The 23,622-nt window shown below is 43.7% G+C and overlaps 1 protein-coding gene and 1 pseudogene across 1 annotated transcript; both read right to left on the bottom strand.

Moving 5' to 3' along the window:
• Window positions 1-586: 586 nt before the first annotated feature.
• On the bottom strand, window positions 587-18,317 carry F2R (coagulation factor II thrombin receptor). Its single transcript, XM_047730753.1, has 2 exons — window positions 17,952-18,317; window positions 587-4,000 (listed from the first exon to the last, which is right to left on the bottom strand). The coding sequence occupies exons 1-2, from the start codon at window positions 18,037-18,039 to the stop codon at window positions 2,805-2,807; spliced, it is 1,284 nt and encodes a 427-aa protein (XP_047586709.1). The 5' UTR covers window positions 18,040-18,317; the 3' UTR covers window positions 587-2,804.
• On the bottom strand, window positions 9,188-9,455 carry LOC125101362 (uncharacterized; annotated as a pseudogene).
• Window positions 18,318-23,622: the final 5,305 nt, after the last annotated feature.

The following is a 23,622-nucleotide window of genomic DNA, read 5'->3' as shown; positions in this document are numbered from 1 at the left end:
CAAAAATAATGAATACTGTTATGCTGAAAAAATAAAAAAAAAAAAAGGACAGTACTCCTTGGGGCTTCATGATAGCGTCCTGGCTCTGACAGGTAATTTGTTTCACTCTTCCCTAGCAAAGAACTGTAGACTCTTCATGGTGCCTACAACCCAGGAATCTGAACATTCTCAATGATACCACCTTGTTTTCTTAAGGACTGAAAAAAAAAAAAAAGAAAAGAAAAGACACAAAAAGTTCATCACCCAATTCCTTTGTTCTTCCAGATCCATTCTGCATCCCCCAAGATGCAGACCTTTATGGGCTAAGACACCCAGGTTCCCTTGACCTCTGAGCTTGGAAGCAAGATCAGGAGGCACCACCAGGAGGTCGGAGGGTTGAAGAACTTCTCCACCCCTTTGGGCCTGAGGTGCTTGACCATCCCCTCGTGGTTCCCTCAACCCTGTCAGAATCTCTGCACTTTGCCTCTTTATTAAACAGTCTTCAGCTAAACCCTAAGACTTGGCCTTCCTCCAGTGGCTCTAAGATAAAGTCTATTTATTTATTTATTTTTTCCAAATTTATTCCAAACAGATACCAAGCAAAATTTAATCTTTATTAATATAGGTTACATACATTTTTTTAAAAAAGACAGAATATAAAAATCATATAAGGACAGACCAATAATAATAGTAATGATAGTCATATTAAATCAGAGGTATTTTAATATTTGATTGAATAAACTAGTAAATCTCCACTGAGTTGGATAAAATACAGTAACTAAATTAATAAAATCAATGCTAAAAAATAAAATCAAAGCTAGCTTATACTTACATTATGTTATTTGATATAAATTATTCTATGCCATTTGGAAATAGTTTGCTCTTTTACACAGGCAAAGCATTTGCCTTGGAACTTTTCACTTTTCTTGTTTGTGTAAAAGGCCAACATTGCTTCATAAGAAAAAAATAATACACTTCAACTTAGCTTTCAAATATTTTGTGACATCCATGAGGATTTTCTGTACTTGATACTAATTAGGGAGTTAAAAAATGCTTTTAAAATGATCTAACTCTTTAAAAAAGTGAATGGAAAATAAAGAATCATTTTCCTAGATTTCAAAGTCTACTTCATTTTCTTCTGTTATTTCTCATCAAACTGGCATAATGGCTTCTTTTTTTAAAAATTAGACTTAATTTATCGAACACATTTGTAAATAAATCATGTCCAATCAATACAGACTGGTTGTTTTTAAAAAGATGTTTCCTGTAGTGTATTATGTTTTCATCTCAAGTTATAACCACAGGAAGCAGTAACCCAAATGTTCAAAGTTTACTGACAATCCTCGCTTGTATGAAACTTGTGTGATGACATCTCACTAAAAAAACTTATTACAGAAGGACATATTTATTTATTATACACATACACACTCTGCATTGGTCTACTTTGTTTTTCTTGATGGCCGGTCTCAGTCTTTCTCAACTCTGTATGCCCAGCACCCATCCCTGTGCCCAGAGCACAAAATGTGTGTTTCATGTTTGCTCCATGAGTGTTTCCATTCCAGAATGCTCCTTGGGGTATAACTGCTGGAAGTGAGTGGGCCTTCTTTCTCGTTCTTAAAATGGGCAGAGAGGTCTTTTATATCCATGATCTCCTGGGATAGCATGACCTACTTTGCCAATTTCTTTTTGTGTGTGTCTGTGTGTTCCAAAAAAACTTTATTTACAAAAACAGGCAGCAGAATGGATTTGGCCTTCCATTGACAGTGTGCCAACTCCTCTGACTTAAAACAATGAACATCTTTTACCTCACACTGTTTCCGTAGGTCAGGAATCTGGGTATATCTTAGTCCTGGCTCTCATGAGGTTGTAGTCCACTTTTGGCAGTGGTCATCTGAAGTCTTGACCAAAGCTGCTTCTAAGATTACTTTGCCAATTTCTAATAAACAAGAGAGTTCACAGCCACCCCTTGAGGGAACCTCAGGAGGACAGAGCAACCGTGGTGGTTCCAGTGCTGACCTCTGGGAGGCTCAGCTGGAGGCTTTTCTGACCAGTCTGTGTCTGAAACGGCCCTGCTTTTATCTATTGCTTGGAGTCCCCCATCTCAGGGCAGGTTACTTTGAAAGCCAACCTAAGGTCACTTGTGGGACCTATGCTCATTCTCAATTTATAGACACAGAGTATAAAACATCAAAAATGCTACCCCTATCATCTGTTTCCATAATTTAAAGAATTCAAACCTTGATACATTTACAATGACAAAGAGTAGAACTTTTTCTACACACAGATAGTACTAAGTCTTATCCCTTAATAACTTAAACATTGTTGTTGAACAATTTCAAAATACATTTATTTGCAAAAGCTGTGTAAGTCCAAACAACAGATTCCCTCCCTATTGGCGAACATCTTCAGATGCTCAGGGTTAAACTCCACCAACTGGAATGTTTCTTTCCTTAATCTCTGGTGGAAAAAAGGGAGGGTTCCAAAGTGCCTATTCTATACTGCACTGCAAATGATATGTGTGTGTATACACACCTATATATGCACACATGCACATACATAGTAAGTCACCTATGTGTATCAGAATATGACATTCAGTTATTACTGTAGCACTGGACAAACACTCTTGGAATGACACTGTTTTCGATGTTTGTTATCTTTTCCTATAAACTAACAAATAGATATGATCAATGGCTCTCATAAGAAAGAGGCATGCGAATCATAGATTTGTTTTTGATCGTAAATACTTTTTTGGTGGGGACTAATAGAACCCTCAGGCTATTCGCTTTTTTAACCTCTTCTTTTTAACTCATCAGCAGTCCCTTTCCCTAAGTTAAGAGCTTTTTGTATATGCTGTTATTCAGGTGACTTGAGCAGGTATCCATTTTGCTGGCCATCAGCTGGCCGCTGCTATTGTAGCTGCTGGGATCAGAACTTTCCTTGCAGCATAAGATGCTGCAGAGGTACCTCTGGCATTCGGAAGAGGCATAATAGTAAATCAAGGGATCAATGCAACAGCTGATGCTGCTGACACAGACACAGAGGAGGTAGGCAAAGTAGGTAGCCTCTGTCATGGACTCCTGAGAAATGAAGGAGTAATGCAGAATCAGGAGGATGTTTGTGGGACCAAAGCAGAGGAGGAAGATGCAGAAAACAGCAAGCGAAAGGAACAAAGCCCGGGACTTCTTGCTCCGGTTGGCGACTGCGGAGGAGCTAAGGCATCGAATGATAGACACGTAACAGATGGTGGAAATGATCAGGGGCACAAAGAAGAAGACAGCAGAGACGGCTAAGAAGTAATAGGCATAGTAGCCTTTGAGGAGGGTTACATTGAGCACGTCATGGCAGGTGGTGACATTGAGCCCCGGCACCTGGGTGGTTTGCTCCTTGAGAAGGAGAGGCACCACCCCCGCAATGGCCAGAGCCCAGATGGCCAGACAAGTGAAGGAAGCCCTCCCCAGGGTACGCCAGGAGAGGGACTGGATGGGGTACACCACGGCCAAAAACCGGTCAATGCTTATGACTGTCATGAGCATGATGGAGGCATACATGTTACAGTAAAAGGCTGCGGTGACAAAGCGACACATTTCGGAACCAAATCTCCAATCGCTGCCGGAAAAGTAATAGCTGATCTTGAACGGGAGCACTGACACGAAGAGCACGTCTGCCGTGGCCAGATGCAGCATGTACACCACAGCGGGCTTCTTGACCTTCATCTTCAAGATAAACACAACAATGGCCATGATATTCAGAGGAAGGCTTATGACAAACACGCCAGTGTAGACAGAGGGGATAAAAAGTGTCATCCAGGTGCTGGTAAGATACCCTGAGGCATTTTCTGAGATAAATACAGGGTGCAGTTTTTGAAGGGGATGGCTTATATTGATGGGGCTTAGTCTGTCTTCAGGGAACCTGCTCCTGTTTTTCTCCTCATCGCCATCCAGTGGGAATGGTTCAAATATATCATTCTTGATCTTGAGAAAAAATGACCGGGGATCCACAGTAGCATTGGTTGCTTTTGACTCTTAAAAAACAAAACAAAACAAAACAAATTAAAAAGTCAAAAAGACAAAGAGAATACATTTTACTTTTATTTTTTTGTGCTCTTACTAGGAGAGGGGGTGGTAAAGAGCAAGCAATGCACAAATGGATTACAGACCTTATTAGGGAATAAGCTCACTTGAAATACTGTATAGCATTTTTTATTGGCACAAGCAAACACTTAAAATTCTGCTCCTTAGAAGGATTGAGGCAAATGACACACTTTCAGAGATACACCCTTAAGACATCAGAAAAGGTTGAGTGCCTGACATAAAGGAAAAAAGTGGTGACTTCTTTTCCATACTAGCTACCATCTCTATAAACAAATGCCTCCCAGGCTCTATGACTTCACTTTCCTCTACTCCACTTTTCCTCCAGGCCTTCATTTCCTCCATTTAGTTTGCAGACACCCCTGGAAGCCCAGAGTTCCCATGGAAACATCTATATAGAAAGGTGAGGGGACTTCTTAAATTATAGAGCTGAGCTAGAGGCAAATTCCGAGTAGGATGGAGGGCTCCCATTTCCATGGCCATCGTCCAAATGACAGTAGTCTTCCTCTACCATCTTTAGTTGGTTGACACCATAGGATGTTCCAAACCTCTCACCACATTTGGACCCAAACAACAGTTTCTTGGCTTATCTTTTAACATAACCACAAGGTGCACACTTCCTCAGTCATCTTCCTGTCTCCTTCCTGAGCAGGCCTGTGGAGGAGCAGGTGTTCTAGGCTGATGGCCTTCCTCAGCTCAGTTCCAGAAGGCTACAGGCATCAAGGCAGATGCTAGGCCAATCAGGCTTTCTTGAGTGTCAACCAGAGGTCAAAATAAAGGCTCAGTTGCAAGCTTCCTCCTTTTATCACCCTCTTCCACCAAAAGCATCCACTTAAAACGTTCATCAGAGAAAGGCAACACTTAGCTGCTATAATCCAACTGGCTTTTCCTTCTGAGGAGCTTTTGGTCAAATTCTGACAGTGAGGAGAGTTGGACAAAGAACTTTGGTGGGTCCTGGGAAGCTGAGGACCAGGGAGAGAAATCACAGGGGAAGAAGGGTGAAGACTCCATCACTGGGAGTGTCCACAACAAACACTGGTCAAGCAGGTCACTTAGAAGTGATGTTAGAGGATTTAAAATCTGGCTAGAAAGTGGATAAGCACAGTGGATTTTCAAACTTTTGGTCTTATTTTTTAGTGATGGACCCTTTGTGCAAATAAAAGCTTACACAGAGAGGCATAATGCAATAAGAGATAGTTCTAGTTCTGGAATGTCTCTGCAAGGTCACTGGACCCAACATCCCTTAGATGAAAATTAAAAACCCTTGACCTCCTTCCTCCCCCAAATCAATGACCTGACAGCATTTAGGTTCCTAAGGTGGTACAGAGGAGAGGAGAAATGAATCTTGAAAGAAAGGTGCCTGGTGACTTTCTTGTTTTCTTGACTTTCATGGTTATCTTAAAAGGAAGCCAAAGTTCAATGCCACAAAGGATGGCTAAAACCCAGATAGAAACCCACACTTTCTGGCCTAAAGAACCAGAGGTCACAATCTAGGGCAAATGTAGTCACTGGAAAGTCAGGAGAGAACCCCAGAAAGGAAAAAAGTCAGAGAAGGGAGCCAGTCCCAAATTACAATGTGAATTTGCCCCAGGATTTGTCTGATTCTGGAACCACGCAAATGTAAAGAATGATGTGAAGCAGTTCTGCTAAAGACAGAAGAACCGAAGTGATATTTTTGCTCAAGATGGAAACTTTCCACTTTGAGTCCAATAAAATTAATTGCCTGCTAAAGCAAAACTGCCAAAATCCTTTGGAGAAATAAAACAAAATCCCGATTCTTTACAGTATGGCAATGTCCAGGGTGCAATTCGAAATCATTTGATACAAAAAGAAACAGAAAAATGTGACCCAGTGTCAAGAAAAAAAGATAATCAGTGGAAACCAATCCCAAGAAGAGCCAGATGCTGGATTTAGCAGATAAGGACTCTGAAGGAGGTGCTGCAATGAAGTAAAGGAAAATATCTTACTGAAATGGATTAAAAAAAAAAAAAATAGAAGCTATCAGCAAAGAAACCAAGCAATGGAAATTCTAGAACTAGAAAGTAAAATACAACAAAATGGCATCTATTTCCAAAATAAGGAGCAAAGCTAGAGTAGAAAAGGGCCTGGTGGTGAAAGATGGAGATCATGGCTGGGCTCCTGTAGGTGAAGGGGTGGTCTCTGACCCTGTGACAGTACATCTGTCACATGGAAGGTCAAATGTATCCAGTGATGCACTTCTGAGAAAATAGGTATGACTGGATTATTCCTCAAGGGTAAGAAATCATTCCTGTTACTCTGAATCTCCAGTGCCCTGCACATGGTAGGTGGTCTTTAAACTGGCTTTTAATCACAGATTTGCATTCTAATATTGGCTCTGCCAGGAGTCACTTAACCCCTCTGAACTCAGTCTTGGAATCGTTAAAGTGCAATTCCAATACCTGTCTGACCTACAAATCTAGCAGCCACGTGTATCCCTTGTGAACCAGGACATGTGCTTACTTCGTAAACTACACAAATTAATGTAAGAAATTAATTGTACCCTCCTCTTTTCACTTCAGTGCAACTTGCTTTTAGACTCAATTATTCGCTTACTTTATTTTAATTTTAAATTTAATTTAAATCTTATTTTAAATTAAAATGGAATCTATGCTCTTCTTCCCTCATATTTAGCAATATTTAGTTTTTCAGTATCATGAGGAACATGAACACACTATAAAGTAGATAGCCCCAGCATTCAAAGCTGTAGATCAAATTTTAAATTCACAGCCTTTTCCAGAAGTATCCCTTTCTTCCCTCTGTTATACACCTAACTTACTCAGAAAAGAATGAATGGGTTCTGGCATTTTATTTTATTTCATTTTAAAAAATGATTTTATTTATTTGAGTAAGAGAAAGCCTGAGCAGGCCAAGGAGAAGGAGAAGCAGGCTTCCTATTGAGCGGGGAGCCTGACACAGGGCTCAACCCCAGGACACTGGGATCATGACCTGAGCCATAGGCAGACGCTTAACGACTGAGCTACCCAGGCGACCCAGGTTCCAGCATTTTAATACCACAAAGATTAAGTGTCCTTAAAAATGCTAATTCAGAAGAACCTGAAGATAACACAATTTTCTTCTGCACTTTGGGAACCTGGTTAGATTAAGGACTTCTGTCATGCAAGGAGGGTAAAAGTACACACAGTGCACCCACAGACATGTTTGAATCCAGGCATTACCTAGAGGAACACTAAAATTTAAAAAGTACTGAAAACTCATAACTGAGCTTCTTAGATACTATCACTTTGTCCAAAAATAAAACTGTCATTGGATTTTACTCTATATTTAGTACTCTGGCCTTAAGTATTTGTTTTAAAACATTTCTTCACTGGCTAGGCCTTTTTAGGCAGGCAGTACGGTGTTTATAACAGAAACATTATATCCACTGAAACGTGAAATTTTTAGAGGCTAGAACCCAGGGAGAATGCATAATCCCTTGATTAAATATCATTAGCTAGGGTGTCACCTTTTCTTGTTCCTATAGGCTTTTGTGGAATTAAAAAAAGTCAGCAGGGGCTCCTGGGTGGCTCAGTGGGTTAAAGCCTCTGCCTTCAGCTCAGGTCATGGTCTCAGGGTCCTGGGATCAAGCCCCACATCAGGTTCTCTCTGCTCAGCAGGAAGCCTGCTTCCCCCTCTCTCTCTGCCTGCCTCTCTACTTGTGATCTCTCTCTGTCAAATAAATAAATAAAATCTTAAAAAAAAAAAGGTCAGCAAAAAAAATTTTTTTTTTTAAATTTGAGTATACACTACCATCAAAGAAATCAACAAAACCAATTCCAAGCAATTAGACATATCCAACTAGCTCAAGCCCCTTAGGCTGCAATTTGGGTTTGTGTATCTCCCTTTTCCTCCCGTCCTGGCACAGCTCAGAGGTCAAGGAGAAAGTGCCTGCGAGTGTGCCAAAAGCTCTTGTAATTCATCTGCTGTTGTTATTAAGCTATGGTTTCCCGTACTAAAAAAGCAGCTCAGGTGCTAAAATCAGTTCTCATGCTTCTTGCTAAGTTTTACTCAATTTAGTTTTCTCTTAAATGGCTCTAAAGTGGTTCTGTGATTCAATAAGGCAAATTGCTAAGTGCTTCAATATAGACTAACTCCAGAGAATTTTAAAAATTAGAAAGTCAGGCAAGGCTTCTTCTGTCTTTGAAGAGATTTGGCTTGGAAGCAGAGTGGTGACTAGATGTGCATTATCAAGGTCCCATGTGATGCTGGGATTTATACCATGCCAGCCTCCCCCAAAGCACTGGCCTTGGTTCTGGCTCTGAGTTCTGCCCCACAGGGCTCACGAATTAACAAAGCAGAAGTCCCAGAACCTTGCCCACATTCCCACATAGCGCAGAACAGCTGTACCCTGCACTTCCCCACAAGGGTATCCACACTACATGCTAAAGAGAAATAAAGAAGAGAATGATGGAAAATTAAGAGAAACATAGTAATTCCATCAAATGGAAAACAATAGTATTACTGCAACACTCCACTGCCTCAAGGGCATAGGCACACCATTTTCTAATGCAAACATCGAGTATATCAGAAGGAAACTGTTGGTTCTGGATCTGGGGTAGGAAATCTACAAGATGAGCCTTGAACATCTCTAAAGAATATTAGGGTCAGGTCAGAAAGACTCTGGAGCTAATCTGAAGGGGGGGTGGCTGGCCAAGGTGTGACACTGATTCAAGAGAATAAGGACAAAAGTGAATTGAAACATTTGAAACATGTCATATATGTTAAGATCCATGAGTTCATAATGATAAAGGAAAATGATGCATCATTTTTGGTCACCTTTAGAGGGAATTAGGGGGCCCTATATAAAAATTGGTAAGTAAAAGCAAGATTCAAGCACTTATTCTGCCTTTTCTACATAAATGATATTTTAGGGCAACAACAGTTAATGACAGAAAGTTTTCTTTATACAATAATTCCAGCTCCTATGGGGTGCCTGGGTGGCTCAGTTGGTTAAGCACCAGCCTTCAGCTCGGGTCGTGATCCCAGGGTTCTGGGATCAAGTTCCACATCAGGCTCTCTGTTCAGTGGAGAGCCTGCTTCTCCCACTCCTTCAGACTGCTGCTCTACCTACTTCTGCTCTCTAATCTGTCAAATAAATCAAATCTTAAAAAAGAATAATAATTCCAACTCCTAAATGCAGAAACAATGACAGATTTAGGAAAGGATCATTCACAAGCTCTTGGTGAACTAATGGACTGAGTCTGATCACCAGTGGTCACTAAAACCACTGGGTGAACCGTAGACAGAGAAGTTCGTAAGAGCTGGAGCAAGTGGACAATGCCTGAATCTCCTGCGTATTCAATCTTCAATTAGCAATAATCGCGCCTTGGATAAACCTCATTGGCTACGATACTGCCACTGCGCAAAGCTTCAATCTTCAGATACAAAAAGAGAGTCCTGAGATGCATAAGGAAGTACACAGCACCGCTGCTGATGCAGTTTTGCAAAAAACCAAGCCCGAATCTGAATGGGCCTCCAGCTGTACCTACCATGTGACAGAAACGCCAAGGACAGACGGGCATGCTACATGCTCTACTGAACACCCCTACGTGATGAGGTGGGCTAGATGCAGGATGCAGGGGAGGCTCCACAACAAATGTTTCTTTGAAAAATAAACAGCCATGAGAAAGGAGGAGACAGGAAACAGTTACAGATTAAAAGAGATTTAAGAGACACACCAACCAGATGCAGTGGTTGGCCCTGTTTGATCCTGATTCCAATAAAACAATGGTAAAAGGGCATTTATGAGACAATCAACGAAATGTGAACGCTGACTGAACAGTGTAAAATGTTAAGAAATTGATATTCATCTTTTTAGGTAATATAGTGGTATTATGGTTACATATTTAAAAAAGAGGGGCGCATGGGTGGCTCAACTGGTTAAGTGTCTGCCTTTGGCTCAGGTCATGATCTCGGGGTCCTGGGATTGAGCCCTGCTGAGCAGGGAGCCTGCTTCTCCCTCTCCTTCTGCCCCCCACCCCAGCTTGTGTGCACTCTTTCTCGCTCTCTCTCTCAAATAAATAAAATCTTAAAAAATAATAAAAATAAGAAAGAGTTCTAGGGGTACCTGGGTGGCTCAGTTGGTTAGGTGTCTGACTTCTGCTCAGGTCATGATCTCAGGGTCTTGGGATGGAGCCCTGAGTGGGGCTCCCTGCTGAGTGGGAAGTCCACTTGTCTCTTACCCTCTGCCCCTTACCCTGCTCATGCGCTCTTTAAATAAATAAATAGAATCTAAAAAAAAAAAAATTCTTATTTCTGAGGATATATACCAATGTATTTATGGATGAAATGACATATATGTCCGGGATTTGCTTTAAAGTTGTCTAGTTGGGGGAGAAGAAGAGTGGGGTGTAGATAAAACAAGATATGGGGAGTAATTAATATGGTTTACTTTTGAGTATATTTGAAAATTTTCCTAACTAATGGAATAAAAAACCCAGATACTATATGCATATTTACTTACCACTAGAAACTAAGGACAAAGGCTTTACTTTTGTTTTGCTTTTGTCTCAGTCTTGACGGAATAAAGTTCTTGAACGTTTGCATGAAAAGTTGTTTCTGTTTTTTTGTTTTTTGTTTTTTGTTTTGAGAGAGCGAAAGAGCATGCACAAGAAAGGGGAGGGGCAGAGAGGAAGAGAGAGAGATTCTCAAGCCGGCTCCAGGCTGAGCACAGAACCAGATGTAAGGCTTGATGTCTGGACTCTGATGTTGTGACCTGAGCTGAAATCAATAGCCAGACACTTAACTGACAGAGCCACCCAGGTGCCCTCAGGAACACACTTTTACATTTAATAAATTCATGTGATACCAACCCCTCAAAGGCTTTTCTGGAATTTGGAGAAATTGTTATGAAAAACACTTGACATCTGTTGAATACCTACTATGTGCTATGTATTTCATACTTTACCTCATGTAACTAACATTTCTACAAGATAAGCATTATAATCCCTGCTTTATGGGCAACATGCAGAAGCACAGATAAGCTAAGTAACTAATCCAAACATAGAGAATTAGTAAGTGGAGGGGCCAGGATTTGAACCTTGATATTCTTAGCTCCAAAGCTCATATCCTTTGAACCACACCACATTACCCTATCTCTTTATAAGACTTAAGATTTGGGGGTACCTGGGTGGCTCAGGTGGTTAAGTGTCTGCCTTTGGCTCAGGTCATGATCCTGGGGTCTTGGGATCAAGCCCCTGCATCGGGCTCCCTCTGTCCTCCCCCTTGCTCATACTCTCTCATGCACAATTTCTCTCTCTCCCTCTCTCTCAAAATAAATAAATAAAATCTCTTTTTTTTTTAAGATTTTATTTATCTGACAAACAGAGATCACAAGTAGGCAGAAATGCAGGCAGAGAGAGAGAGGGAAGCAGGCTCCCTGCTGAGCAGAGAGCCCCATTCAGGGCTCAATCCCAGGACCCTGGGATCATGACCTGAGCTGAAGGCAGAGGCGAAATCTTTAAAAATAAAGACTTGAGATACATGGCCTACTCCTGAAACACTATAATTATTTTCCTCTAACCATTTCACCAAATAAATGAATCTGTCTACCCTTATAACTATAGCAGGCAGTACCTGACCATATGAATATGTAACTTAAGTTGATGATGTCCATGGCCATTGCCTGGGAATTCAGGAGTCCTGCTGACCTTGGAGACATACCAATCACATGTTAGTAACCTAGTGCTCACAGACACATCACTTGTGGTAGAGAGACGTTCAAGGACAAAACAGAAAAACAAAGCTTTAAAACAGGGTTCAAGATGGGGCAGAAGCAAAAGGAGTAAGCAAACAAAAATCTCTGCTATGGGAAAACCAGAATTAAAGGTAGAATAAGGTAAACACTGAGTGCAGGGCTAAGAAAAGGTGGCCAGTATCAGAGGCTGCTTCTCCTACTAGCCCACATCCTGGAGCAGGGACTTGGCTGGAAGCATAGGAGAGCAAGCCCAACTGGGAGAGGGGAGACAGGGGACAGGGGAACGCAAGGTAAATACAACCAGGAAATTAAAATGTCAGCGCTCTCAGGCAGAACAGGCTCAAGGATGACAGAAGAGAAGGATGTGGGACCCTAGCCTGTAGCCTCCTGGAGGTCGGGGCCTGATGTGTGGGATTAGGGCAGTAGCAGGCCTCTCTGGGACCTGTTCTGATTCACTGGCTTTTCCCATTCTACCAGGCCTGTTTAGCACCAAAAGTTACAGGCCCTGAGCTCCTGGGAATGTTGCTCTACTAAACAAGCTAAAACGAAAACTAATTCACATAAAGGACGTTAATAATCAGCAATTCCTCCCGGTACCAAGCTGTCTCTGTTCCTAACCCGGCCCAAGTCCCACTGTGGTTTGTAAACCTGAACTCAACGGAGATTCTAGACTGTGATAGAAACTATCATAAACGGCACTTCCTGGAAAGCAAACTCTTCTTGTAAAGCTAGTAAGGTGGTCAATTCTGCTAACCATGGGACAATTCACTGGGCCTGCTACACTAGGTTTTAAATGATAGTGGAGACTTCATAATGGTTATGACATCAGTTTATAGGGTTTAACAAGCATATAAAAAAATGGAATAGTGTAAAAAATATTGGAATGCATAGTATGAGGTAAAGGTGAGTACGGTTTGGTAGTTTTGTTTCAAATCTACATATACACAATAATTGCCCATGCATATTTACTGCAGACACACACAACTACTGTGTCACAATGTATATTACTTACAGTTTTTTCTGCTGGCTAGCAAAAAATGAAAATACTGGAAAACACTATCCTACAATCTTATAAAAACCTGACTTCTAATTAATTCATCACGGACTTGAAATATCGATGATAGAATGTCCTTTCTTATAGTTAAATAAATTTGTTTGCACATGCAAATTACAGGTTACTCCTGTTATTTCAAAGGGCAGATTCTTTTTTTTCTTTTAGATTTTTATTTATTTATTTATTTGACAGACAGAGATCACAGGTAGGCAGAGAGATAGGCAGAGAGAGAGAGGAGGAAGCAGGCTCTCCGCCGAGAGGGAGCCCGATGTGGGGCTCAATCCCAGGACCTTGGGATCATGACCTGAGCCGAAGGCAGAGGCCTAACCCACTGAGCCAGCCAGGCACCCCAAATTCATGTGAACCTAAATAAAGAATGCATAAAGGACATAATGGCCTTTTCCGGTGATAAAACTTCTTCATTGGATGCCCTGGGATGGAGGAGAAGGAGGCTGTAACTTCAGTGGCAAGTACCATCACAAGATCAGTGTGGGAGAGAGTGTTTCAAGGCAGTGAAAGCTCATATCCAGAAAAAAAAAATCTCAGCCTACAGAGAGCTATTTGTTTTGACAGTTCCTAAGCATAAACAAGAGAGGGCAAGAGGCAGAATGAAAGAAACCTCAAAAGAGGGAAATAAACAAAATTCTGAATGTTGAAACTGTGGAGTCCCCAATACCAGCATCATAGTAAAAAATAAACCAAGGCTGTGGTTCCTAAGGACCCTTCCAGGGTGTTTTTCTAAGTATTCATAGCAAAGGGGGTGCCCCCACACTTATGAAAACTAGTGAAAGGGGAGTCCTCCAGACCCAAAAGGCTACATACTGTATACTGCCATTTATATGAAATGCAGAGAAAAAGTAAAATCACATAGGGAAAAAAAAAAGCAAATCTGTGGTTGCCAGAGACTGGGGGGAGGGAGAATGCATATTAAGTGCTTAAGGAGTACTGGGCTTGTTTTGGGGTGATGGAAATACTTTGGAAGTAGACAGAGGTGGTGATTATACAATACTGTAAGTGTACCAAACACCACTAATGATGGTATATTTTAAGATGGTTACTTTAAGATGGTTTATTTAATATTATGTGAATTTTACCTCAATTAAAAAATACAGGAAAGTGGGGCGCCTGGGTGGCTCAGTGGGTTAAGCCGCTGCCTTCGGCTCAGGTCATGATCCCAGGTCCTGGGTTCGAGCCCCACATCGGGCTTTCTGCTCAGCAGGGAGCCTGCTTCCTCCTCTCTCTCTGCCTGCCTCTCTGCTTACTTGTGATTTCTCTCTGTCAAATAAATAAATAAAATCTTTAAAAAAAAATACAGGAAAGAAAGGAGTTCTGAGGGAAAAGAGAGATGTGTGTCTAAATGGAGGTGGGGGAAGATTAGAAACCCACGGTTGTGGGGACTCCATTTTCCCTGTGGAACTCCACCTAGCTAAAGGCTCAGCTGAGTTCCACTGTGTGATGGTGACAAGGACAAAGATGAACTGGCTGAGGGAGGGGAAGGGGTAGAAAGGGTACGGGGACAAAGACTGGCCAGAAGCATTTTGGAAAAGGAGCAAATGCAGAGTTGCTGAGAAAGTGCAAGTTAGGGTTCATAGCACACCAATCCATTTAGACATAAAGGGCAGAGAGATGCTGAATTAGAAAGACAGATAGAGGGATAGAAAGGAATCCAGCAGAGAGGACATGAGAATATTCCTGAGAAAGGGCCCCAATGCCTCAAAAACATTCTCTCATACAAAGGAGGAGTGGACTAACTTAGGGGGCAACATACTATCTCTATATGTCCTATAAAAGTAAAGTCAAAGGCATTAGGGAATGAAAAAAAATGAATGAATAAGGGAGGAAGAGAGAGATAAGGAAGAAATTAATTTAGACAGGTATTAGAGTAGAAATTTACTTCTTGCTATTTCCTAAGAAATCTGGTTTTTGGGCTTTATAGAGGTTTCTGGTCCACTTAGGGCAGAATCATTGTCCTGTTTTGTGTCTTTTGTTTTTTAGCCTTAGGACCACAGTCTCTCAGTAACAGCCAATTAATTAGCATATTCATGAGTAGGGATCCATTTATAGCTTGTCTTATCATGTGTTTGCAAAGGTAAATAGCAGGAGACTACCACCCAATCATAAATGTTCACTAAACACCTCCATGTACTAGGCCTGGGCTACAGACCAATGGGGTGCAGACCTTGCCCTCTAGGGGTCCTGGGGAGCACAGGAGAGTTACTCTTCTCTATAGCTGGGCATCCGGAAGGCTTCCTCTCTACCGGGTTGGATAGAGAAAGCCTGCATTTAGGGAAGACAGGCCTTTAGTCAAACACCAGTGTTCTACTCCTTGCTAGACTTGGACCATAACCATTTTGGACCTATTTATCTACCTGTAAAATGGGGATGACATCTACTCAAAGGATTGTCACGAAGAACAAACAAGATCCTAAATGTAAGGCACCTAAGCAGGATGCTGCTGTAGAAGGTGCTTGATACAGAGTGGCTGTTTTTAATTAAATGTGAACATGTGGGGTGTAAGGGGGGGCATTCTGGCCAGTGACAATGGCAGGGGGATAGATGTCACAGAGAGCATAGCTCCTTGGAGGAGGAACTGGTAGGGCTGGGTGGAGTATAGGGAATCTAACAGGTTATGTAACAGAGGGGGTTAGGTAGAGGCTCTGGACCCATCCTGCAAGGGGAAGGGCACCTCACTCCATGCTAAGGAAAGGGGCTTGGGCCTGTGGGCGGCCGGGCATCACAGGGATCTCCCACCCAATCCCCCCTGCCACAGTCACTATCAGCGACTCTTGAACCCTTTCATCCTCCAGATCCTTATAAAATTTACAAATATCATCTCTTGGATGCTGGCCCTCTTTGAGGAAGGCAAGTCATCTCACACTGTCTGGACAAAGGAAAGTAAACTGGTTAATGAACTTAAGAATTTCTCAACAGCCATTTGCTGAGTGGACACTGGTTCTGGACTTCTGGGGATAGATGGAAGTTTATAATCTTGGCCGGGGAGATGAGATACCCACACAGTGATGGTACAGCAAATGCCAAAATGAATGGGGCCAAAGAAGTCCCAAGAGCTTCTGGAAAGCTCAAACTGGTGGGCAGTGCGAGCCTGGAGGGTCTTCCCATGCCTGGGGTCTTACAATTCCTCCATAATAGCTGGTTATGACAGACACTCTTTAGAGCTGCCTGTGAACGGTAAGAAGAAGAAGCAGACCTATTTTTAGTTGATTTTATTAGTGATTTAAACTCTCTGAGAACAAGGCCCCACTTACTTCCTGGATGCAGGGCCCCTTTCTCCATTTGGAATTTTGGTATACTGTCTCCAAGCCTTAGTTTCAGGATGCCAACGAGGAATAAACACCCGCCTTCACAGTGGTGAAGAGGTGAAATCAGATAATTCGAGGTACAAATGCCTCCCAGCCCAGGGTTTGACACAGAAGAGGACACTTAGCACTGGCTCTTTCTCTTTTCTCATCCTCCTTTCTTTTTTCTCTCCCAAAGTGGTTCCAGAATCCAGTGTAGATAAATTAGCCAACGTTTGTTCAGTTATCTGTATATACTAGCTTGACCATCTTAGCATACACCTTCTCTGTTCACAAGGATGAAAGCAGAGCACAAACAGCAGCTTTAACTTCACTTCCTAACCTGCACCAAGAATCTTCCGTGGGGGCGGGGGCACTGCGAGGAAGGGGGACTAGAGGGGATCAGCACTGATATAAACTTATTCCCGACCCCACCATCCAAATCTCAAACAACAATTTGTATTCTCAAGAGTTTGGCCCAAAATAATTGCACAAAGTCACATAACACAACATCCATAACACCATATAGTTTTCAGTTCTCCATGTTTCCCCAAGCACCCCAGGAGACAATGCAAATGTTATCCGCAGCAGCAGCTCAGGGAGCTGCTGCGAAACTGGGCCCCTATCTAGAGATGGGACAAACTCACCCTGAGAAAAGATGGAGAGCAGAGAAAACACTATCTTTGTCACCTCTTCTTCATGCATCTACACTAGTTCCAGTGTGAAAACAATGTAAAGGACACACTCTGTCCCTGATAAGAAAACTAGCTAGAATCTGTTTCTACTGGGGGGGGGGGGGGGGTAGTGCTAGAAGCTTACAAAGCACTATCGCTATAAAGAAACTGAAACTTTTTCCCCCTCAGTGTCTAACTAGTGTCTTTACCAGTTAAAACCAAGTTTTCTGTCCTGCTTTTCCGGGGGAAAATTTGGAAAATATATTTATTTGCTCAAGTAGCCCGATACTTAAAAATACACTCTAGGTTGGAACTGTATTCTAGGTGAGCAACCTCTTCCCTGCACCATGCCAGAAACAGAAATACTGAAAGCCCAGAGTGTCTAAGGGAGCCGGGTTCTCGGGAAGAAGGAATCTCTTTCCTCAACTCAACTTGGAAGACCTGGTTCTAGGTAACCAAACCTCGGGGCCACCATCACAATCACCGCCACCGCCGCCTGTGGCAGACCCTGTTATCACCCCATATTCTGCGCCATGAGCACGTCCCATACACAAGACTCGTGTTAGAGGCTGCCGGTACTGATTTTCTACTAAACGCCCACGGTACTGAGCTTTTCTCCACACCCCTATAAAATGTGCAAGAAAAACAATTTTCCAACAAAACAAAACTTCAACGGGAGCCCTGTTCCACTTTACACTGAAAGGGCCAGAACGCTGACTGGTGGAACAACGTGAGACCCGTTCTTTTTGGGGTGGTCCTGGGAGAAACAGATCACACAGTGCAACAGATGCAATGGGGGACCAGGAGCCTCAGGCTTCCCCAGAAAAATCTGACCTCTTCCTCCTCCTCCCTATCCAACACCACGTCTCAGGAAGGCTGCACCTTTCGAAACCAAGTCCAAAAGAACAGAGGTCATAACCCCCGCCTGGATTTGACTGGGGGAGGCTCTGGAAATCAGCTCAAATACCTGCTTGGCTTCTGGAGGAACCTGAGGCGGAGGGCGCGGCCATGGGGATCCCCACCCCCAGTCGAGAAGGCTCAGCCTGGACCCATTTAGTGCCCCCATCCCACCGCCCCCCCATCCCGCGGGGGCCTCGGCTGCGGAGCCGACAGCGGGCCGGGAGGGAATACCGGGGCAGCTCTCACCGGGCTTGCGGCCTCGAGTACGGGCCGACAGCAGGGGGCCGCACAGACTGAGTCCGGCGGCCACGAGCAGCAGCCGCCGCGGCCCCATTGTCCGAAGGTTCGGCGCGGCTCGGGTTGGACTGCCCAGCCTCTGAGCGGCTCGCGCTCCGTGCGCTCTCCCTCCGGCCGCGGGGTCTAGCCGTCTGCCGCGGCGCACCCCGTGCGGGCCGGCAGAGCGCTCGCTGCCCGGGGACAGAAGAAGGACGCTCGCGTCGCCCCGCGGACTGGCGTGTCCCGTGGCGAGGCCCGCTGCTCTCTGAGTGCGGGCGGAGGTGGGGGCGGAACCCCGGCGCGCGGAAGCTGAGCGGCGCGAACTAGGAAGGGCGCCCCCCCGCGCCGAGTGTGCGCCTGGAATCTGCGGCTGCCCGCCGCGCGCTCCCCTCCCCCTCCCCGCGAGTCTCTCAGCCGCCGCTACGCAGCCCCGGACTCCGGCGACCGCGCCACCTGTGGTGCGCCGCGTGCCCCCCCCCTTCCGCCCCCCTCGCCGCCGCCGGATCCCGCCAGCTGGCCACTGCCCGGCGGGGGAATCCAAACGAGACACTTTTCCCTCTGGGCGCCTTTGACCCACGAAGCTCTCAGTGACTCAGACCGGCGGGGACCTCGAGCAGGACCGCGCGGCCCTGGCGGCTGTTCCCTTCACTTCTCATTACTCTCCTGAGGAGCAGAGGCGTTCGCAGTGAACCTCTGAGCAGGGATGCGGCCCGGGGGCGCCGGCCCCCACGCCCCGCGCCAGACCTTACCGCCGGCGCGCCAAGCGCCTCAGGCAGGCCGAGCGCCGCTGCCCCTTCGGAGATTGGGGTATTTAGCTGAAAATTTCGAAGTGATTCGTGTTTTTTTTTTAAACTTTGGGACAGTGAATTAGAAAGTTTATCCTTTGGGGAGAAGGTGGCCCTCAATGAGAAGCATCCTTTCTGTTTGGAAAGTTTCTTGCCATTTTAAAAATTCGTTTCTCATTATTTGGAGAAGCTAGCACTTACTGTTTCGCGGCTAGGCTCTGCCTGCGAGGGGAAGTAACCAAGCCGAGACCCAGCGCCGCCGCTCCCCGCTCCCGCCCCGCGCGACTGCAGCCTTTGTCCTCCGCCCGCAGCCCGCGCGCCGGGGCACCTGCGCAGCCCTTCCCTGCGGCCCCGCGGCTGCGCGTAACTGCGCACGGGCGCTGCTCCGGCGCCTGATGCCCGAGGACGGCCCGGTGCCTCCGAACGCGTCCCTCACAGCTTCTGGCACCGTAGGACGAAAGTTTGGTACTGTGTGGCCAAATTCGAGTCGCAGGGCGGTGGACACTGGGGGACGTCGCGGCTGGAGCTGCGGGGAGTAGCAGCACGGGGTTCCTTTGGCTCAGGGAGCTTATCTGCGGAGTCTGAGACCCCAGAGGGAAATGGGTCCCCTCCGCTGGCCTTTCCAGGAAAGTTCACCCGCAGCTTCTTCTCCTCTCGCTTGTGCAGGCCTGTTCTGCACCCTGTGGCTGACTGTACTTGAGAGTCACTGGTCACGCTCAAGCTTTCTAAAAGGGGAATTTCGCTTTGAGAGTGTTACTCCCCAGGAAGAGCCCTGATACTTAAAACTAGGAGAAAATACATTAGAGACTCTTTCTGTAATGCCCCCATCGTCGTTGAAGCACAGGGCCTTGTGAGAAGCAGCTGTACAATAAATTACTGAATAATTAAGTTATATAATGTTACTTTAAAAAATTTTCCTATCAGTTCTCCGACGAAACATCCAAGAGGAGATGTGAACCACTAACATTATGTATTTCCTCACTCCCTAACTTACACTACTTTTCATTAATCCTAAGATGCCATCGATTTTAAGACTCAATTTATGTACTACAAGCACACACACACACACACACACACACACACATACTGCCAATTAAACTGCGCATACTGATGATTGTAAGAAACATCTCAATTTCAGGATTATTTAAAATACGAATAAAGGCCCCCTGAGAATCAATGAAATAGTGTAAGATGTAAAAGTAATCAATACATGTGGCAAAAAATTCTAACAGTTCAAGGATGGTCAATGAAAAGTTAAAGTACCTTCAGCCTCCACTTCTAAGAACCACTTATCCATGATGACTATAGTTTAAAGTTTCTGTCCCTCATTCAAGAATTTATATCCACATACAAGTACATATGTATGTATCTCCTTAACATATAAATGGAATAATACTATGAGGATGCTTTTAAGTTTTAACTATTTCAGTGGTGGAAGATGTTAACCATTTTACAAAACTGAAATTTAAAGGACACTTTTTTTTTGCTTAGTTATTAGAACAGAACGCACAGACAGCTGCTGAAATGCATGTTTCATTCTCTGTGCACATTAGCTAGGTTAAAGCCTCCTTTAGAGTGGGGCTGAGATACAGAACAAGGGTGGAGAGTGGAACACAATGAAGCATTCCTTCCTCACTTTAGTGTTTTCTCTAAATTGGGGGATTGCTCATTGAGCAGCCACCAAAAACTTACCTTCAGAAACAGTGGTTTTAACTTTATCACACACGGTGCAGGCTCCTGAACCTCATCCCAGAACTATGAAATGAGATTCTATATTTTTGACAAGCAGCCCCAGGTGATGGTGATATTAGTCAAAGTTTACAGAGATGTTATTCTAAGACAGTGGTTCTCAAACTTTAGCATGGATCAGTCATCTGGAAGATTTGTTAAACTATAGTGCCAGACCTCATCTCCAGAGTTTCTGACCCTGTAAGTCTGGGGTGTGGTCTGAAAATTTGCATTTTTTAACAAGTTCCTCAGTGATGCAGAGGCTAAAGATGATGCGACAGGGGTAGGTAGGATGGACACACTTGGAAAGCTGCTTTGAGAGGTAAAAAGAACTGAACAGGATTTCATATAGTCTGTGTGACCGTCTTTATTTATTTATTTTTAAAAGATTTTATTTATTTACTTGACAGACAGAGATCACAAGTAGGCAGAGAGAGAGGAGGAAGCAGGCTCCCAGCTGAGCAGAGAGACCGATGTGGGGCTCGATCCTAGGACTCTGGAATCATGACCTGAGCCGAAGGCAGAGGCTTTAACCCACTGAACCACCCAGGTGCCCGTGTGACCGTCTTTCAATTACACAACATTTCAAGCATATAGAAAAATACAGAGCCTAATATCACACCCATGAGCCTACAATCTGGCATTAGCAAATATATGTAAATATATATTTATCTTTTCTTGGTTAAGCTTTTTGATACCCTTTTCTGATTTCATTTTTCCTGCCCAGAATAGTAACTTTCTTATTCATGTTTTTGTACTTTTATATTTATTTAAAAAAAATTAGTATTGCTTTGTATGTTCTAAATATCTACAGAGTAACATACTCTAGGAATACTTCTGTAGTTTTCATTTTTCTAGATTTTCTAGATTTCTAGATTTACATCTAGATGTAATTGTTTTTAAACTCTTTATGGTATACTTTTGTATGTATATACAGCATTTTATTCTTCTAATGCAATTTTTTTAGAGCACTTTGTTTTTAAGATTTTATTTATTTGACAGAGATCACAAGTAGGCAGAAAGGCAGAGAGAGAGGAGGAAGCAGGCTCCCCACGGAGCAGAGAGCCCAATGCAGGGCTCAATCCCAGGACCCTGGGATCATGACCTGAGCCAAAGGCAGAGGCTTTAATCCACTGAGCCACCCAGGCACCCCCTTCTAATGCAATTTTATCTGAAGTTTTGTCCAATTTATTTCACCCAACATAGTGTATTTTTTGCTTTTTTTTCCTTTTTAAAATATTTTTATTTTTATTTAAAGATTTTATTTGAGAGAGAGAGAGAGAGGGAGAAAGAGGAAGCACGAGGTGGTAGAAGGGGCAAAGGCAGAAGTAGGGTCCCTTCTAAGCAGGGAGCCCAACCTAGGGCTCTATCCCAGGACCCCAGGATCATGACTTGAGCCGAAGGCAGATGCCCAACTGACTGAGTCACCCAGGTGCCCCCAAAGATTTTTATTTTTTAGAAAGTAATCTCTACACCCAGTGTGGTGTTTGAAGCCTCCAAAGATGACAATATATTCCAAGAACTTCCTTAGTAATTTCCTCTTGGAAGCTAATGGTACAAGTCTCAGCTCAAGGGGAGGGGGAGAGGAAAGGGGAGAGAATTTGCCTTCTTGGGCCCTTTTGTATTTGAGTTCCAAACAGATGAGATGATGCCTGCCTACAGAGGTGAAGGGATCTTTCTTTACTCAGTCCACACATTCAAGCGTTAATCTCTTCTGGAAACACTCTCATGGACACATCCAGAAATCACATTTTATCAAGGAGGCATCTGTATGAGCTATTTTATTTGGAGACTGAATGGAGATTGCCTCCCCTATGAGAACGAGATAATCACTCAGTGCTGCCCTCATACAAGGGTCAGGCTGAAGCAAGCCTTTGACTCCTGAGGGACAGGGGGTGGTGGGGTCTGACTCCTTCTTAACCCAACATGGATGCAGCCTTTTATCCCCCACCTCTGTGCCATTTACAAGGCACTGCCAGGCTCTGGACTTACAGCAGTGGCTGAAACACTCACTCTCTGTCCTTTGGAGCTTAGAGGATGACTTTCAGGGGCTCTATCTTACCTGTTAGCCAAATGCTGGTTTCAGTAACAGAGGCAACAGGCTTTCAAAAGCTGATCAGCTGTATAGGATCCAAAGTTCCCCAGAATCTCTTAAAATACAATCAACTATCAACATTCAGATTTCCGTGGTTCACCTCTTAGAATGTTTGAGGAGTACCACAAATCCTTGCCTAACCACAGCCAAAGTCTTAAAAATCACATCATGAACAGCACCTCTAATTAGGGCTCCACCACCCACACACACTAACACACATGTTATAATTCTGATCTTTCAGTGACTTGTCAGACAATGGTCATATTGCATTGGTCTCTATTTCACCACAAACTTCCAGAATATTAAAATAGGCTCAAGTTTTCTCTCTTGGAGATTACTAGAATACATCCTTTGAGAGTAGCTAGAATGCAGCTTAAGCCCTTTTTCATGTCTTGGTGCTAAAAAGTGGAGTTCACGAGAACACGAACTCTCAATCTTCCAACCAAAGACCATTTTTGTAATATTGGAAACATGGTTGGACATACATCAAAATCAAGGAACCAGCTTTAGACTTAATCAAGTTACAATTTCAGTGGCTAAGTGTTTCAAAAGCAAAAAAAAAAAAGTTCTTCTTCTTCTCATAGAGTAGGGAAAGATGAGCTTTGGGGAGAAGGCTGACTTGTAGCTGAATGTTCCACTCCAAAATAGGCCTCTTTGGCATAGGGTTTATTTTGAAGTGATTATTTTGTGAAACTGCTGACACAAGAGAAGTTCTGAAAATAAAAGTTATCCTTCTGTAACGGCAATTTACATTTATGAAGAAAATTTACATTAGAAAGGGAGGTTGTACCAGGAAGAGAGTTACTGCTGGATATCACTTATTCACCTGGCTTATCTTCCAGGCAAGGTCAATCTCAAACTTTTCCTCTTCTCACCTTCCCCTGAAGTGCAACACTGTCTCTCCCCCTACCCCACCCAATCAATTACGCCCCCTCCGTGCCCCCATTATCCTTCTTTTGTCTTTAGCTGAAGGTAGTAAGGTGAGGGCTTGGGCTATTTTAAGGAGTTTTTATCAGTTTTCTTGGGTATCTCC

This window comes from Lutra lutra, chromosome 5, assembly GCF_902655055.1.
Source record: "Lutra lutra chromosome 5, mLutLut1.2, whole genome shotgun sequence".
NCBI lineage: Eukaryota > Metazoa > Chordata > Mammalia > Carnivora > Mustelidae > Lutra > Lutra lutra.
This window is presented reverse-complemented; position numbering and strand designations above follow the sequence as displayed.

Coding starts and splice junctions, on each gene's coding strand:
- F2R (XM_047730753.1), bottom strand. CDS start 18,039: ATGGGGCCGCGGCGGCTGCTGCTCGTGGCCGCCGGACTCAGTCTGTGC. Junction 4,001..17,951: donor TACTCGAGGCCGCAAGCCCG/GTGAGAGCTGCC, acceptor TTGTTTTTTAAG/AGTCAAAAGCAACCAATGCT.